Genomic DNA, 19274 nt, shown 5'->3' with positions numbered 1-19274 from the left:
AATTTTCATGATTTTACTGATTTCTTCATTTTGAGATATCTTTAGTAATAAACTTTTAAAGTATAATATTATTATTTACGTATGTACTATGCAAAATAAAATTTTGCTAAAGTTGATTTGCTCTACACTATATTTAATACTAATTTAAAATAAAAAGAAAGGAAACATACACATCATACAAAAGAAAAGACATTTATGTCCATTCATAACATATTCATTTATTTTATATTATTCTTATATTTTTTATTTATAACTAGAGGACTTAAATTGTTCACCTACATGTATACGTACATATTTTTACTTAAGAAAAATAATCATAATTATACAGAGTCATTTTATTTTATATTTCATTTTTATTAACTTTGTCCAAATTAATATTTCTGGATTTTTTTACATGTTTGTTTAATACATGTAAAATTTGTATATCTGTTTTGCTACAATTTATATTACTGCTTTATTATTGAAATCTATAATATTGTAGAAAGTAACAAATAAATTTAATTAGTTCAATGTCAATTTTCTTTGAATAATAATAAATTATATTTTTTATTTTGTTAATTATATTTATTAATTATTAAATGCTTTATTCATTGAATTTTAGATTAATTGCATAATCAATATCTGAAAGCAAAATATACACATATGTTGGTTCTATTCAACCCTTCTTTGAATGGAAGTCCCCTAAACATTGAATACGTTACATTTCTGTTTGTGTCCTTTACATTTACTTAGCGTATCAGCTTTTGTCAGAAAAATAAATATGCACTGGCAAAAGAGTCACTCAGAAAAGAAAATTTTACAACAATGCATGTCATTTTCATTTAGACACTTATTTATAAACGAGGTGACATGACATGCGCCATGGAAAATAGGACATAGCAATGGCTTAAAGAAGAAGAAAAGAGCATCGCGCACACAACTACTCTTCGGTTATTCCGATGCTCAGTGCATTTTGCTATGATACTTTTCGTATACACAAAAGTCGATTTCTGCTGTTCAAATATAACATCTACAATTGTTTGGTATATGTACAAATTATAAGAATTCAAATGTGTCTGAAATTGCAATTCAAATGTCACCAAAGCAACAGAGAACCCGTTCTCGATTCAAGGTAATGTTTTGTTTTGCGACATGAATATATACACAAGGTTATTTTTCTCGGAATTATGTGATAGTTTATTTTTAATATAACTGTTGTATCTACAAATAATATTCGTTGCATGTGGTGCAGTTATTATCAAACAGTGTATCATGATTTACTGTTTTAATGCAATGAGGAATCATAAGAGTAACTTATATCTTTATAATTATAAAAATTCGATGTAAAATATTTAATAGAATTTTTAATTTATTAGAAAAAATGTGCCTATTAGTATATAATGCATTGAATAAAAGTGTTATTATTTTTCTCATTTTTTAAAATAATTTATTGGTATTTGTGCATAAATAGTATAGTGTAAATGCAAAGTTATAATATGGTATTTTATATATAACAAGAGATTATTATATTGAAATTAAATTACAAAAATTATATTAAAGACCAAATATTAATGTTGAGACATCAAACAATATATTTATTTTTAGGTGATAACTCCATTTCGATCACTGGTTCTCTGTGGTGAAAACAGACGAGAAATGGAAGATTGGTTGAACGCATTAAGAACAGTAGCAGAGAATCATCCTCAAACAGATTCTGGTATAGCAGAAATGCTTAGTGGTAATCACCAATGGTATGCAACAAGTCATGCAAGACCAACATACTGCAATGTTTGTAGAGATGCTCTTTATGGTACATATTGTATATATATATAAATATTTTGGTATCTTTAAATTTTTATTTTGATAAAGTAATTCAATGAAAAATAACTTAACAACGTATTTCTTAATTCGATTATCATTTTAGCAACTTATTACATTTTTATTTGAATGCCATTAATGTATGATTTACTTTATATAATATAATTTATATATCATAGGTGTTACTTCACATGGTTTGAGTTGTGAAATATGTAAATATAAGGTTCACAAACGATGTAGCATAAAAGCAATAAATAATTGCAAATGGACTACATTAGCATCTATTGGCAAAGAGATTATTGAGGACCAAGATGGGGTATGTGTAAAAGTTCTATTAAAACTTTCTTTAAAAACAGTGATAAATTTTCTTTATTATGTTGTAATAAATACAATTCCTGAAATTAATTTGTTTATCTGAAAATAGTGGTAATCTTTAGTTAATCAATTTATATGTTTTACGTAGAACATTACCATGCCACATCAGTGGATGGAAGGCAACTTACCAGTATCCTCAAAATGTTTAGTGTGTGACAAAACTTGTGGTTCTGTACTCAGGTATAAAAGCATATGATGTTAGTTAGTATTCAAAATTATTATTCATTCTCTTCACTTATGTAGACTTCAAGACTGGAGATGTTTATGGTGTAGAGCTACAGTACACACAGCATGTAGACCTGCCATAAGTGTTAAATGTCCATTAGGACCAGCTAAATTGAGCGTAGTTCCTCCTACAGCATTGCATAGTATAGGTAATACTTGTTATAATTTTTAAATAATTGAAATTTTCGACGTAGCTATTATGTACACATCTTTAATCAATATTTTACACTGTACTTGTATACTTACAAAGTATATTATTATTTCCTACGCAAGATAAATTTTGTCTATGCTAATTTTACAATACTTAAAATTTTAACCCTTTTGTTACGGCAGTCCACTCCGCTGGAGTGACGCCGCTGAACGGGACACCGCGCCGTTATAGTTAGCACCCGTACACACAGGTTTTCACCCGACCCGATATACACTATAGTCGGTACCCGTAATGAAAGGATTAAATTAATTTGAAGTAATATTTATTAATATGCAATAGGTAGCGACGAAGCATGGGAAGCTATTAGACCTACTGGGTGCAGTCCACTTTTAGTATTTGTAAATAGTAAATCTGGTGACAATCAAGGTGTTAAATTTCTTAGAAGATTTAAACAATTATTAAATCCAGCACAAGTATTTGATCTTATAAAAGGAGGACCAGGGCCAGGGTAAGATTTATTATACAAATTATTTAAGTTTTAATTGTCTGACTAAAACTTATTACTAATTTATTTTAAACAGGTTAAGGTTGTTTCGTCACTTTGATCCATTTCGAATTTTGGTGTGTAGTGGTGATGGATCTGTTGGTTGGGTTCTTTCCGAAATTGATCGTTTAGGGATGCATGTAAGTAAAAGTAGAGAATTTTAATAATATTTTATTTTGTAAATATTAGCTAATTGCATGAATTTCAACTTTTATACGTACATAAATTTATCTTAAACATGATTATGTTGTATAGAATCTGCAATGCTGTATATAGCACAGATTTGTGCTGTATACAAATTTTGTTTATATGCACATATACATATATGCACGAATATTAAATACAGTTATAAACACATCTGTAAACCACATAATTGTGTAGCTGAAAAAACATAGTCAGGATGGAATAAAATTAAATTGGAATTATTTTCTTATTATTCGCATGTCCGTACGTTTGTTATTATTAGTTAGAATGTTATAATATTTTGCCGTAATACGTATCAGAATACTTGTATGAAATTAATTTTTTTAGCCTTTCTGTGGAAATTGCAGTATTTTGATAGATAGTAAATAGATAGAAGCCCATTTCCTGTAAGGAATTTAAAATGAATGGAATACATAGTTAATACCCTATCATGTATAATACAAATTTTATAGACTACTTCACATCTTTTCATGTGTTTGTTTTATACATATTAATATTGAGTTAAACTGCAAATTCATAAATTTCACAGAAAAGTTAAAAAAATGATTATGAAAAGCTTTAATATTTTAAACAGCATGGCGTGTTTCTTATAATTTTATTTCAGATGATACTGGTGTTTGTGCATTAGGATTCTTTGTATGCGTGAAGCTTCATTAACTTTATTTGTAGATGGTAAGTGTAAATTACGCATGATTTCCTTAAAAATTCTTAAATATAATTAGTTTTTAGTTAAATATTATATTACTTGTATTATATGGAATTTTATATAGTAATGAATGTTTTCCATGTAATTTTAAAAATGTTATTTATTATATTAACTGTTTATTTTATGTTTAATATAGTTGATAATTAATTTATATTAAATAATTGCTAACATAAACTCTAGAACATAGAATCTGAGAAAATTACAATCATTTACTTCTTATAATGAATTGATACTAAATGAATGAATACACACCCGCTGTACAAGGCGCCCATTCCACGAGGATGCCAGATATATTCGGCACTCGTAGGTACACACAGATCATCAGATGAATGCCGGATATATCTGGCGCTCGTACCGAGAAGATTAAAGACTGTCCACAATCTATTATTTTATCAGATATAACATATAACATATTTAATGTGTTATTGAGCAGAAAGAATTGATATAAAATATTTTATAATTAGATATATATTTGTCTTTAGAGTTTTTATTGTGCAGAATAAATCTTTTTTTCTTGGTATTTAAAAATTGCTTGGCTTATTTGCAATGTATGCTGCATAGTAGTAAATATTTATACATTTCACAATATAACTTATACCTTAAAATTTATATAACTTTGTATTATTTTTTAATGACACCTATGATCCGACATAATTGAGTTTACAGACTTTATGTTTGTACACTTTCATAATTACTAGTTGTTTCCTCATGCATTTATTTTTAAACTCTCTAACAAGATTATTTATTGCTTCAAAATTTAAAATAGAAGCAGTGCCAAGTTGGAGTTCTACCTTTGGGAACAGGAAATGATCTGGCACGTGTATTGGGTTGGGGGTCTTCTTGTGATGATGATACTCATTTACCCCAGTTATTAGAAAAATATGAAAAAGCAGGCACAAAAATGCTTGATCGATGGAGTATTATGACTTTCGAACGTAGCATATCTTTGCCGTGTCATAAAACTACTTTAAGTCGATCTGAAACAACTTTAAAGTCCAATATTGTCCATCAATATGAAAACAATGTTATTACTCACATAACAAACATTTTACAATCAGATCAAGACAATGTAGTTTTATCTAGCATTAAGTAAGTATTTCATAGAAAATATAATATCATAAAAATGAATTACAAAAATAACGGTAATTGAAAATATATAAAATCCTGTCTTAACATTCTAATTCATTTTTTATTTACAAGATTATAATTGTAATCATATTTTCATTGTAACCATAATGTTATGTTAAAATATTAGTTTGTATGTTAAAGTAATATACATATAATAGATTAAGGCACGTAAATGGTATTAACAAGATTTTTTTTATTGGTAGAACTTTGTGTGACACAGTCAAAGATTTTGCAACTCATATAGTGGAAAATATGAATTCTGAGGACCAACAAGTGGAAGAAAAGTGTAAAATACTTCAGGAAAAACTTGATTTGTTGTTACAAACTTTATGTAGAGAAGAATGTTACTTACCTGAACATGTAGAAAATGCAGATATTACATTAAATACTGAAGTTTCTATCTCACCTGGAAGTTGCGAGAAAGGGGTATTAGAAAAGCCAGAAAAAGATATAACAAATTTAAAAAGGGTTCAAAGAAAAAGACATCTTATGGAAAAGGAAATTGTAATGTCAAGGTATATTGTACAATTTTTCGTATAAGGATAAATTAAACATTGATAAAACATGAATATTAAATATTTCTCTTACATTTTTTCTGAATTCTAGAGCAAACAGCTTAAAAAAAATTATAAGACAACTTGTGGAATATTCACAATTGGTTATGGATGATCAGATTAATGCAGATACAAAACATATTTCTAAAACATCAAATACGACTATTTCACTAGATGATGATATTACAGTATTAAATTCTGTATCAAGTAAGTTAAATTTTATTATTTTCCTAGTTTTTACTTTTTCTCAAATACATCTTTAATGACAAAATATATATTATAGGCAAAAAGCAACAAATGGATATACCTGGTTTAAAAGTGGACCACGTTGAAAATTTATCTGTAGGACCATTTATAGAATCCCTAAAAAGTACAGAAGATTCTATATGTACTGCTAGTCCTACTCCTAATGTGGCATCTTTAAGTCCAATGCCTGATCTTAGAAGAGATTCTCAACCTGAAGAATTATTAACATTACCTGCTCCTGATGGTTTTGCTGACACAAGACGAAATAGTGAAAATTCACCACAAGGGTAAGTATATTAATTTTTATGTTGTGTACAAATTATATCATTTGACATCCATTAATATTTGCAGGCTTTAGGGTCAGAATTGTTTTATCATTCTTGGTTTTTGAAAAATTAGATTTTTATAATAATGCATGTCTATTAGTAAAAATGAAGTACTTATTATGCATTAGTTTGGTTTAACTTTAAAAATAGATGAAAGTTTTTTGAATATATCAGTGTATATTCTGATTAAATCTTGTGCTTCTAAATATATGTAAATAGCTATGAAAGTTTAAAACAAAACTGGTATGCCTATATTTTACGCATTATTTTTACATCTTTATGAAAAATGTTTTATTCTGAGTAGTAAAACGTTTGCACGATGGTTACACAAATATATAATTATATGTATGTGTATATACAGACAATATTATAATATGTATTGTAGAAAATATCAAAAGTATAAATGTACTGATTTTGTTTCAGCTCATTTAATTTTCAAGTAATTACAACTCAGTCCATGACTATATTTAATCAACAAGAAACAGAAATTCATGCATGTAATGATCAACATATATCTGAGTATAATAACATAGAAGCTTCTTCAGAGTTTCAAATAAGCGTTACGAGAACTAACTTTGATACAAGTTCACCTTCAGATGATGCTACTATGCAAGATACAATTATTTCTCCTGATTCAGATTCAATTCAATCTAGACATTTATCCCCAGAACATGAACAAAAATATGAAAATAAAAATAAAGTGGATACATCTAGAGGTAGCTGTAGTAATAGTATTGTTAGTACAGATAGTATGATTTCTGATACTTTGGATTTTAAGAGTTACGTTATACGAAATAGTGAAAGTGAAATTGGTAAGTGTATAAACAAAAATTTTATATAATTGCGGTCGATAATGTCATCATACATTATTTAACACGTTCTGATCAGATAATTATTATACATGCCATATACAAATAATTTACATTTTATGTATTTTATAGATAATTTGTTCTATTTATTTCAGCTCGTATAGGTAGTGATATATTTGATTCTACAAAAAGATCCGACAGTTCTGAAATTGGACATATTGATTCCCCTGATAATTCAGACATGTTTACTAGCGAAGTACAAAATTCTGAAAGTTTAATCGATGATTTAAGCTCTCTTGGTCAAGATTTAATTAGTACGATGATCGGAGAAAAATATGACTCTGTAAGAGAGTGTTTAGAATCTGAGCAGATTGAGAAACCACAAAAATATTGCAGTTTAGCTCAATTTGTAGAAGGTAATGATATTGCTAGGCGATCATTTAAGAAAGAAGCAAAAAATTCCATAGTTATGGAGAAAGAGGTACATTCAATATAACTAATCTAATGAGTCTAATCTAAACTGCACTTACCGAATGTAATTTAAATGTTTTATTAATTTTATACAGAATAATAGAATCAAGTATAAATTAGGATTATCTGGGCAAAATAATACTGAAGTTGTCAAATCTAAAGAATCTCCAGATGGCAAAACATCTGATTTATTGAGTCCTGTATGTTGTTTCACTGTTTCTTCAGATAATACACCAACAAACGAAAAACCTAATAATTTTCCACCTACAATAAGTGTTATAATTAATCCTCCTAGTCCATCAATGTCTATTGAAAGTCAACACGATTCAGACACAGGATATAAAATGAGCCCATACTTAAAACGATATAATGGTGAAAGTATGGAAAAACGTAAGTTCACTTTCATACGTTAAAATACATAAAATTACAGTAATATTTTGCATACTATGATTTTGAACAATTGTTTTTTTTCTTATCGAATATTTTTCAATAAATTATATGTATATTTCCTTAAGTTATTTAAATTACTTAAAGTCATTAATCAATTTTACAAATGAATAGTAAGTGTAGAGCTACCAGAGTCTGGTTTTTCTCCTCAAGCAACTCGTCGAATTAGCAGTGGAAGTTTACTAAAAGCATCAGAAGTAGTCTCTTTAGCTGCTACAGCTGCAAGATTTGGTGGTTCTAATGTAAGTTTACGCCATGAAAGAGTAAAATCCGTTGACAAAACCGAAGATGCTAAAAAACTTCCAATTATTAATCCATTGGTTCAATTATCTATGTGGCCAAGTAAGTAAATATTTTACTTTTTATATAAAATAATTTTTTAATGTAGTATAATCAAACGATATATGCAAAGTAGTACAGTACTCCGCTGACTGGAAGTCTTTAGTTTATTATTATTTTATGTTTTTAGATGTCAGTGGAGGAACAGGTCTCATTAGTCAAGCATTACTTGCAAATGCAGATGCACTTTGTGCAGCAGTATCACCATTAATGGATCCGGATGAAACTTTAATGTGAGTTTAACTTAGTAAATACACCATTTGTAAAATATAAATAAATAATGAAATTTAAAGTGCATTAATAATAGAAATTATTTTGTTCAATTTTCCAGGGAAGGTTATTTTGAACGTTGTGTTATGAACAATTATTTTGGAATTGGTATTGATGCAAAAATCAGTCTTGATTTTCATCATAAGAGAGAAGAACATCCTGAGAAATGTCGATCACGGGCAAAAAATTATATGTGGTATGGTGTATTGGGGTCCAAACAGTGGTTACAAAAAACATACAAAAATCTTGAACAAAGGGTACAATTAGAATGTGACGGTCAGCGGATACCATTACCTTCTTTACAAGGGATTGTTGTATTGAACATTCCAAGGTATATATGCAGAAATAAAGTAGGTATTTTTGTAAATTTTACAACTGAAAGGAATTATGTTTTTTGTAGTTTTATGGGTGGCACAAACTTTTGGGGAGGTACCAAAGAAGGAGATTTATTTTTAGCACCGTCGTTTGACGACCGTATATTGGAAGTTGTAGCTGTATTTGGTTCTGTTCAAATGGCTGCATCGCGACTTATTAATTTGCAGCATCATAGAATTGCACAGTGTCAAACAGTTCAAATTAATATTTTGGGAGATGAAGGAGTACCTATACAAGTCGATGGTGAAGCTTGGATCCAACCACCTGGTATTATACGTATTATACACAAAAATCGTATGCAAATGCTGTACAGAAATAGGGTAAGTAAAATAGAATATAATATCGATTATAAAAATATATACATATACGTACACAACTTGATAATTTCGTAGTATAAGAAATAGCGCTTTGTTGAAGCGAAAGCACTACGCGCGGCCACTCGTCGCGTTGCTAATCCGGAGTTCTGTTTCTTCCCCCGTAAATTATTGCGGTCTTCGACTTGGAGAGATAGCCTTGGGTACCCTCGTCACAGGGTGACCTGGGACTTTCCTCCATCAACGTTTAGGTGCAAGGAAGTAGTTTTCCACCTACAAGGGGCCTGAAAATAGGACCTCCTTCCCCAAGTCGACGGCCATTCGATAGAGTTCTAACGACAGAGTGACTAACTGTCAAGTAATAACTGCGTTATGATTTGTACTTTTTAGGCTCTTGAGACATCTTTAAAAACGTGGGAAGAAAAACAACGCAATACCCTCAATGCAATATCGCAATCAACATCCACTTTAAGCAATGCACAATTACAATCGCAACCAAAGCCTCATTTATACGCACAGAGTAAACCATCGCACTTAAATGACGAAGAAATGTTTATTTTGCTGGGATTTATTGAAGTAGTTACAACTCTGGTTAAATGGGTCAAACTACTCATTATATCACATCCAAGTTTAGAGCCAGATTTATATCAGGTTGCTGCTAGGACAGCCCAGGCACTTGAACAAGTACATCCAAATGGAAAAATATTACAAGGCGTTAGTAGTAGTTATTTTTATTTATTGTGAAGACATTTTTAATGTTTATTAAGTATCAATAATATATTTTTCTCTCGCAGTAACAATAATCTTTGTTTCTAATTAAACAGAACAATTTGAGACCAGTTGTAACAGAATTAGTTTCAAGTGCAAGACAATTGTATGAAGACTCATGTGAATTACTTAGAGATAAAGCACATAATTTAGTAAGTACTTCGTATTTTATTAATTTATTTTGACATTTAATTGCCAATTAATAATCAGAATTATGTAATGCAGAGATTGCGAGAAGATTTAGAAAGTAAGTTATCATTCTCTTTAGCCAATATGGAACAAGAATTGAAAAAATGTACATTTGATGAAGGAGGCACAGGATTAGTATATTTACAAAGCTTGCCATCAGATGAACAGGTAATATACTTTCGAAGTTTTTTTTAAGTAAAATTTATTGAAAATTTGTATTGAAATAGGGAGATAAAAAGAATCGCCACAAAGGTTTATTCTGGTTAAAATTCCGACGTTCAGGAGGTAATTCTGGTGGACATCCTGCTAGGGATCAAGTTACTACATGGGGTGTTCAAGAAGTATGTTCCTGGTTAGAGAATCTACAGTTGGGTGAATACACAGACAAATTTGTTTCTCACGACATACGAGGTAGGGAATTGTTAACACTAGCCCGTAGAGATCTTAAGGAACTTGGTATTACTAAAGTAGGACACGTTAAACGAATCCTACAAGCTATCAATGATCTGAATAATTAGGTATACGACCCTTACTTAAGCATTTCAAATTATAAAAATAAGTAGTGTGCTATAACAGTTAATAGCTATCTACAAATTTATGTTAATACTGTTAAATCTACAAATTGCTGGTATCAAAAGTAGTAATTAACTATATACAAATCATTTGTGAAATAGACAAAAAGTTAAATCCTTACATTGCAATTAAAACTTTTTTGCAATGATAAAAAGTCACAACATAAATATTCCGATAAAAAAGGGTACTCAGCGTGACACAGCAGCGATATAGGAAAATAATTTTTTCCACTGTTGTACATCACAAACTGATGATACTTGTGCCAAACTATTGAATTACTCTTTGTCGGAAATCAAATAATTATAAGTAAATTAGAATGAGACATTTGTTTTTTTAAATTACAAACATGATAAACTCATGCTTAGTAAAGTATATTTGAACGAAATTCACATCTCAAAATATTATTAGACATAACGAACATAATTATCGATGATGCATTTATCAAACAAATAAGATTTGGACATCATAAAAGTCTTATTAAATTATAATTTAAGTTTCTTTTGTGCTTTATGCATTGTACAAAAATTAAAGACTTCAGAAACTATATGTTAATGTAAATCATCTATCAATTTTAAAGGTATTATACCATTGTTTGCCATTTTTTTATATTTGATAAATATTCCACCAAAAATTTCAAAATATTATATTAAGTTGAATCATAGCAGTATTACAAATTAATCTAGATATTAAATAATTAATGTTGATTATATTATTTATACAACTGTACTCTATTTGCAATTTACATTATTTTACTTTGACTTTAATTTCTTTTGCAAAACATAGATATGTATATGTATGTGTATACAAGCATGATACATTTTAAGAAAATGGATATCATATCCATGGTACAGAAAACAACTATATTTATTACAGGGTGTTTGTAAGTGTAAACTTCATATATTAAAAATTTAACAAGAAGTTTTTACAAGTAAATTAATATTTTACGTCTTCTTGTAAAAAAGAATTTTTTGTGTTACTCAACCTTGAAATTACTGAATCATATACAGGGTGTCCCAATAGAAACAGATCTTCACTATCTTAAGTAATGGAAAGAAGTGTTACTTAGAACAGTTGCATGACTTCAAAGACATAATATGGTGTTAATAATTTCTTTACTAGTGAAAACGTAAATGAGATTTAAAAGACAACTTCGTTTCTTTTATATTATGTCCAACTTATTATGGTAAAATTTGATAGAGTATAAAGCATTAAAATTCATGTAAAAAGATAGAGTACTATTTCATAAACTTAAAGCTAAGATATCTCTAAACTTTCTTAATTTAAAAGTTTTTTTCGCGCAAGCATCTTAATACTTTTATATACCAATTACAAGACTATGTCTATTAGTACAATACAAAATGCATATGAGATTCTATTTAAAAATAATTGCAGTTTATGACCATAACGCGATAAGTAAAAACATCTAAAACTGTTTAACTTTGCATTATACTATGTTTCTTATTCTATCTCAAAATCTTTATAACTCAATCTATTTGAGTGGGACACACTGTATGTTAATAATCCATATATCGTATTCTATAGATTAATTATTCTTGTCTTTATATTAACTATACTATGTATTATATAAAGTATATGTACACATACACATACATAAGCACATATGCACTTTCGAAAAAAATCTTATACGTACATATAAATGGCACACTGTGTATATGTAAATGTCCTACAACTTTTTTATGCTCGTTAATTAAAATGTTTAATCATATTTATCTTCCAAGAAAAATTGAAAAGTACTCAAAGACATGTTTTTAACATTAAGTAATTAAAAAAATAGTGAGACTTAATTAATACGATCTTATGTAACAATTGTATAAAACGTACCGACAGAGTCGATAATAATAATAATAACAATAACAATAATAATAATAATAATAATGAACACGTGTATAAATAAATCGCCAATGGCAATAAAAGTATCACGTACAAATTTAATGAGAAAAAAAAGAGGAAGCAAATTTCTAAAAATGTATCGTAATTTCCATGTTGTACTTGCTGAAAAGTACCCCCTCACGAAACAGAGGTTCTTTGATATAACTCGTGGTTAAATTAAACATCATAGATACAAGATTATCTTAAATAGCATTTTCATTGAGTAAGATTTAAATTAACTCGGTTTACTATAATCTTTTCTAGCCAAGTTTCTGAAACTAATAGAAGCAAGATTACTACTATTATTGTTACTACTACAGATTGTTTAGCATTAGATTAATTCTGGTATAGGGACCCCAGGAGCTCTATAAGAAAGCTTTTTTCCGATACTGAGGACAAACTGCAAATTCTCTTAAGGAGTAGTGATAAACAAATTAGTGTTCCTCCTCCTTGAAAATCCTGGATGGCAATACATCTCTGTGAAGGGGTAACTGCTTCTCCCTCTCCCAGGAACAAGCAGTCTCTGGTGCCTATTATGAACTTTGAGATCTTCTGTCTTCTACTTCAAGAGAGGATCAGAAAATTCGACTAAGGTGCCATCTAAATAATACTTCAGTGTGATCTTGATCCAAATAACACTGGAGGTTCTATTCAATGTTTTCAACCCCGAGCAATAAAAGAGAGAGCTCCTCAGAGTGAAAAGGCTTAATGTTGCCTAGATTCATCCCCCTCATTAAATGATGAAATTTGAAATAGCCAACAGATGTAGTCAGTCTTCGAGTAATTAATATTGTAGCTTTTTTCTGAGCTTCCATGAAGTTAACATAGCAGCTAGTCCTGATCTTTTCATTCTATTATATTAACTCTTCGTTTTCTAATTCCTCAGTGTCTATCTTCCAGATCATGAACTTTCCAGTGACTATAGTCCCATTCTGGAAATGCAGCCTACATGACAGGGGAGAAGGTATCAGAGACAAATTGAGAGAAAGTAAGTTAAATATCTGGGGTTCTGGGAGTCATGGCATCAGACAGAGAGAGTAGTAACGATAAAATCACCTGTGGGTAAATTTACACCAGTAAGGTGTGTCAAGAGGTATTGTAATTGTTCGATTTTAGACAATACTTTATTTCGAAGTACAAGAATATCGAATAGCTCTTTAAATTAATCCCAATCGATGTACGTGCCAGAAAAGATTGGAAGATCGATTCGCGGCAAAATCGTACGCAACATGATCTCAACATCTGTTGCCGGTAGTTTGTTTGACATAGTGACCTCTTGCTGTTTAAATTTCTTAAACTCTTTGCCGAACAAAGCTCTTTGTTCAAGATATTCTTCTTCTTCTATTGCAAAATGATTCTTTGAAAAATAGTTTGACAGCCTGCCGGTTTAAAGAACGGCCTTTGTCATTTCGGTGATCCCCAATTTCTTCAAATTGGTATAAGCCCTTGAGATTTTCTGCTCCAGACTTTGCTGCCTTTTGAGGAGAGATTCAGAAGAAAGAATATAAGCGCGACTTGGATAAGGAAAGAAAGCAATAGAACAAAATCAGCTGTTCGGGTTGTTGACACTGAGAGCACATGAAAAGGACAGATGACATGAATAGGAATAAGACAAATACAATTAGGTAACACATTTAGGCAATGTGAAGTAGATCAAGGCTGCTCTGAATAGGCGTAGTTATCAGGAACAATTAGAATCGATTGGCTGCTCAATGGTCTGAAGGGTTGTATTTGTTATTCTATTTGGCTACTCGCTGTTTGATCTCTTGTCTCTTCATACAAACCTACAGATACACTCTTCCTGTCTTCCATCAGCGGGACAAGCTGATATAACGAAAAAGTAGGAATAATATCTGACGCGATTTACAGTTAAGAAAGTGATTTTGAATGGCCAATACAGTTTAATCTTAGTTAATGCTAATAATTCACGAGATAATCGGTTACTTGAAAGTCTAGAACTACCTTGTAATATTGAACATGACCTGAACAGACAGGCTAAAGTCGAATATGGGTACTGATAAAGTATGAGACTTAACATTAGATTATATTACTTAATACTTTTATACACAAAATAATGAAATAAATGATTTATTGCATAAGAAGTGTATGAATATAATTAAAAATTAAGAATAAATACAAAATACTTTGTTATATAAGTATAAAAACATCTGAACAAAAACAATTGATAATTTAAATTTATAGCATCTTATAAAAATTATAAATCTTATAATTATACAGTATATCTTGGTCAGTTCTAATATTCGACTTAACCTGATTAACTTAGGACATATTCTATATTACAGTATAGTACGATGTTTTCAAATACTTTGGTACTGTAGTACCTGGTTTAAATTAATAATTCCTGTCAACTTTAAACCTTCGCATTAAACCTTCCATGCAAGAAAAACAATCGTTATCTTTCAAAGATTTTCTATCAGTACTGCCTATGAGGTTCAGCACTTCACTATAAAAGTACCTGCTTTTGGCTATATGCCCCCCCCCCCCCAATCACACTTCAAAGTACAGTAGTAGAAGTCAAGGTTATATTAAATAGGAGATTTTTTGATTCAGGATTTGATTGCTTTGCAGTCTGAGGCAGGTACAATACACTGATACCCAGGTCTCTTTCGCATGCGTGTATGTAGTGTTGTGCGTATCTGCTACTGTTGTGTATTAGCATATTATGCTGAGTAGTTGTATATATATACGTGTATCCGTTGTATGTATACATATACAATTGTATATGGGTGTATGTACAACATACTCGAGCGTTCTAGCACATGTATGGATGTCTGTTGTATGTATGTATATGTCTCTTTATAAATTTAATGTATATTATGATATTACAGTATCTTGCTATGTTATTTTATATTATATTATTCATTTTGAAAAAATGTCCTGCTGTCAGCTATACTCTAATCAATTAACATCTCATAGTTACCAAGAAACTATCATCCTCACCATACCATTTTGTTATTCCAGGTTTGCTTCACTTATTACGTTTGAGAGATAGAAAGTTCAAATCTACATACATATATCTGTTTCTCAAACAAAGGGGCAAGTTGGCATAGCAAAAGTGGAGGTTGTACTTAACATGATTCAAAAGTGATTAAAGTTAATGTAATGGGCCAATTTTGCTATCTTGACCATGGTATTTATTCACTATGTATGTCTTGTCATTGATCTCATTTTTAATCGTTTTAATTGTACTCTATAAATTTATTTGTTTTTTACAATTTTGTTTCCTACTATACTTAAATATCAAGTGATATGTATAAATAAATATTAGGGTGGTCGTTAACTATATATGGTCGAAATTTGTTTGGTACCTTACTCCATGGGATGATACCATGTATACAAATATAATTTGTATAAAATATTAGCTCAATCGGATAACGGGAAGACATACCGCACTAACTTTAAAGTTTTACATATAAAACTGTAAAGTACGTTTTTCCGATATCCGATTGTATTACTATATTAGAAAAATTACTTTTTTTATATACCATCCAAAAAATTCATTGAATATCATGAAAAATAGAAGCCACCCTAATAAACATTTATATGTATATTTTTTTTACATTATGATTATTACAATAATAAATTTCTATTTTACTAGTACAGTAATAATTGTAACCATAAAATATTGATTTATTGAACTAATAGTAGATATAATTCAAATTTTAAAACAAGAAACTCACAGATTTAAGAATGTTCTTGTGGAAATTTATGAACATCTAATATACATAAAACGTAAATCAGGTGTTTTTATGTAATTTATATTTTTTATTGTTATTTTATACAATCACATAACATTGAAATACTTTTAACTATTATTGTATATTTAATGTTAAGAACATTGCAGAGGCTAATCAGTTTTTATATTTGTTTATACTTGAAAATAACATAAAAATGTTGAATTTTAGTTATTGCTAAATAACTAAGGTATTATTGTATTCCGGGGTGAGAAACGTGAAGTCCCATTATAATTTAATAAATATGATGCATTTCGGTACGTTCTATGTACAACCCTCAGTTACAAGCGACAACTCGATGAAAAGACGTTACATCTAGACGTTAGTGAGGAACAGAAATCCTGTAAACTGATTTCTAAGGGTTTTATATCTTACATGTTTGGTGGGGAGAGAATGGTTGTAGCCTTTAGTAACTAGAAGAGGTAGTTCGTGCGAAATCGAATTTTGAACTAGAAAGCGCACCGTGTTGAGTAATACGTTTTAAAGATTTCGTAGAGGCATAGTGACTTAAAATGGATGACAGATATCTATGTACAGTAGTAGTAAATAGAAAGCTAAGCATTTAACAATATTATTAAGAAAGAAATCAATAACTTAAAATAGTTGCGCACATTATATAATAACTTATAATTTTGTGTAGCCTTAGATTATAGCATGTATCTTTAAGTTCTAAATTAAAGTATAAAATTGTACATATTAATTGTTCCACATTACAGATTTCTTTTATAAATAGCAAATTTTTAATGAGCAATACATAAAATGAATCAATATGTTAATATACTATTAGTCTAAATGAAAGACAAAATTCTTTAAGTAACTCTGGTGCACTTTCTAGCAAAAGGAAAGAAAAAAAATATTGTATGTTTCAATGTGGTAATCTAAAGAGTAAAAAGAGAACAGTTAAACTGTCTCAATGTCATAAATTTTTCTTTGTTTGTAATATAAACTTTAGGATAAAATGTCGATAATGTAATCTTGAAACTGTTCATAACTATACAATTTGATGTAGTGCTTCATTTGTTATACCTTGTCTTTTTAAATGTTACTGGATGCTCAATCATACCACAAAAATTAGTCGATTCTTTCATATATACAGATTTGCATTCCAATATAAACCCACAAGGACAAAAGTGCCTATCTTAGATTTTCTAATCTTGAATATGTGGATAGTACTTACTTAACAGGCATTATATTATAATATACTATCTTCAAAATTGTATTCTGCATTCCACATTGTACATTTAATATTGTAAGCAACAGTGAATCATAAAAATAATTTGCATGTGATATTTATTTAAGACTATACCAAAAATTATATGTTGTATTCAAGTAATAATATTGTAACAGTATTATATAATGTTAAATATTCAGTTGTAATTTCATATTTGTACATCTCATATCTTTGAGAATGTTCAAGAAGAATAAACCATATGACCATTATAATGCATGTTTTAAACGATAAAAAATATTTTTAAACTACATAAAAGTAAAAAGAATATTTTTTAAAAGATATCAATTGTTGTCAAGTTTATTATACTAAAGAGAAATTCAAAATAGTATGAGATCCTTCTATTGTTTTGTGGTATAAAACATTTTTTATAAACAATATATGTATACATACGTGTGTGTATGTATGTGTATATATATATATATATATATATATATATATACATACATATATATACATTTATGTTTTAAATTAACTATACTTTTAAACTTATACGCATTTAAATTACAAAATGTTCTTATTTAAAGATATGAATTTTTGTTCCTAATTATCAAATCTTATCAGTATTGCTTAACTTCTATTCTTTTATATTATTATTCAATACTAAACATTTTATCACATATTTATAGAAAATTTTAAATATAATTTATTTTTAATTAATATTTGAAGATAACAAATTTAGAAATATGAAAAGTTTCATAATATGCACTATTCTTATGTACATTGAGGTAGTTGTCACATTATATTTCTTATATTATCATGATAAATATGAATATTGTAATAAAATAAAAACAAAATAATTATAATAAATACAGTCTACAGTGTTAGTTATTTAATATTAACATATGAAGTATTTGGTAAATTATTAATAACTCAGAACATATTGTAATAACATTTATTAAGTTCATGGAAAAATACATAATGCATGATACACATTTTATTAAAATGTATAACAATCATCGAGATATTCAATAATATATTAAACATTTTAATAAATGTCTCTAATAGAATCATAGTTTGATGCATGAAGAATTTAGTAAGTAGTCACATACATATACATTATAATTGAGTTCTTAATGAGTGTCTTGAAAATAATACTGTTGCATGCTATGCACATTATACTCAACTATACGTAAATTATGATTTTTAGAGACATTCATTACACATATATAATATATATTTTTGAACTTGATTCAATGTATTTTTAACAAATAAATTTTTAATTGATTAAGTTTCATATTATATTATTTATATTTGTAATTCATAGTAAATCTATTGAATAGTATTTCTTAATGCAAATTAACAAAACTTTAACGATTTCCTTGAACCCAATCAGTTTTACATTGAAAGTAGTTCCTTGAACAATTTCAAATGTATATAGGTATTCCTTTAAGACTGGTAGTTAAACTAGATAAACAGTATATTGAATAAACAGTAAATGAGTAAGAAGTTCAGCAACATTTTGAGACTCATTAGATACTTGAGAATTTAAAGTTTTTATAATTGCATTTAAGGAAAATAATAAGACAATGACACAAAATCGTTAAACAGGTAACATCCAATATCACAGAATACTTTAGGAATTTGAAA

At 28.6% G+C, this 19274-nt stretch overlaps 1 protein-coding gene across 11 annotated transcripts; it reads left to right on the top strand.

The window, feature by feature from the left end:
• Window positions 1-353: 353 nt before the first annotated feature.
• LOC143347377 (diacylglycerol kinase eta) lies at window positions 354-18024 on the top strand. Of its 11 annotated transcripts, none has more exons than XM_076776505.1 (23): window positions 354-1111; window positions 1585-1789; window positions 1977-2113; window positions 2261-2352; window positions 2416-2546; window positions 2888-3056; window positions 3130-3232; window positions 4769-5091; window positions 5334-5645; window positions 5737-5891; window positions 5968-6217; window positions 6680-7068; window positions 7221-7546; window positions 7632-7926; window positions 8098-8325; window positions 8453-8555; window positions 8654-8923; window positions 8993-9287; window positions 9672-9995; window positions 10106-10201; window positions 10260-10406; window positions 10466-10610; window positions 15684-18024. In XM_076776505.1, exons 1-23 carry the CDS (start codon window positions 1073-1075, stop codon window positions 15770-15772), a joined length of 4623 nt encoding a protein of 1540 aa, XP_076632620.1. In that variant the 5' UTR covers window positions 354-1072; the 3' UTR covers window positions 15773-18024. The 11 variants fall into 11 exon arrangements, 10 of the variants coding, with proteins under 10 accessions (XP_076632620.1, XP_076632637.1, XP_076632601.1 ...); XR_013080596.1 differs by having other exon boundaries at window positions 355-1111; window positions 10466-14326; XM_076776522.1 differs by having other exon boundaries at window positions 355-1111; window positions 13602-18024.
• Window positions 18025-19274: the final 1250 nt, after the last annotated feature.

The sequence above is a fragment of the Colletes latitarsis genome, chromosome 2 (assembly GCF_051014445.1).
Source record: "Colletes latitarsis isolate SP2378_abdomen chromosome 2, iyColLati1, whole genome shotgun sequence".
NCBI classification, from domain to species: Eukaryota; Metazoa; Arthropoda; class Insecta; order Hymenoptera; family Colletidae; genus Colletes; species Colletes latitarsis.
Note: the sequence above shows the minus strand (reverse complement) of the source record. Positions and strands in the feature narration are given on the sequence as shown.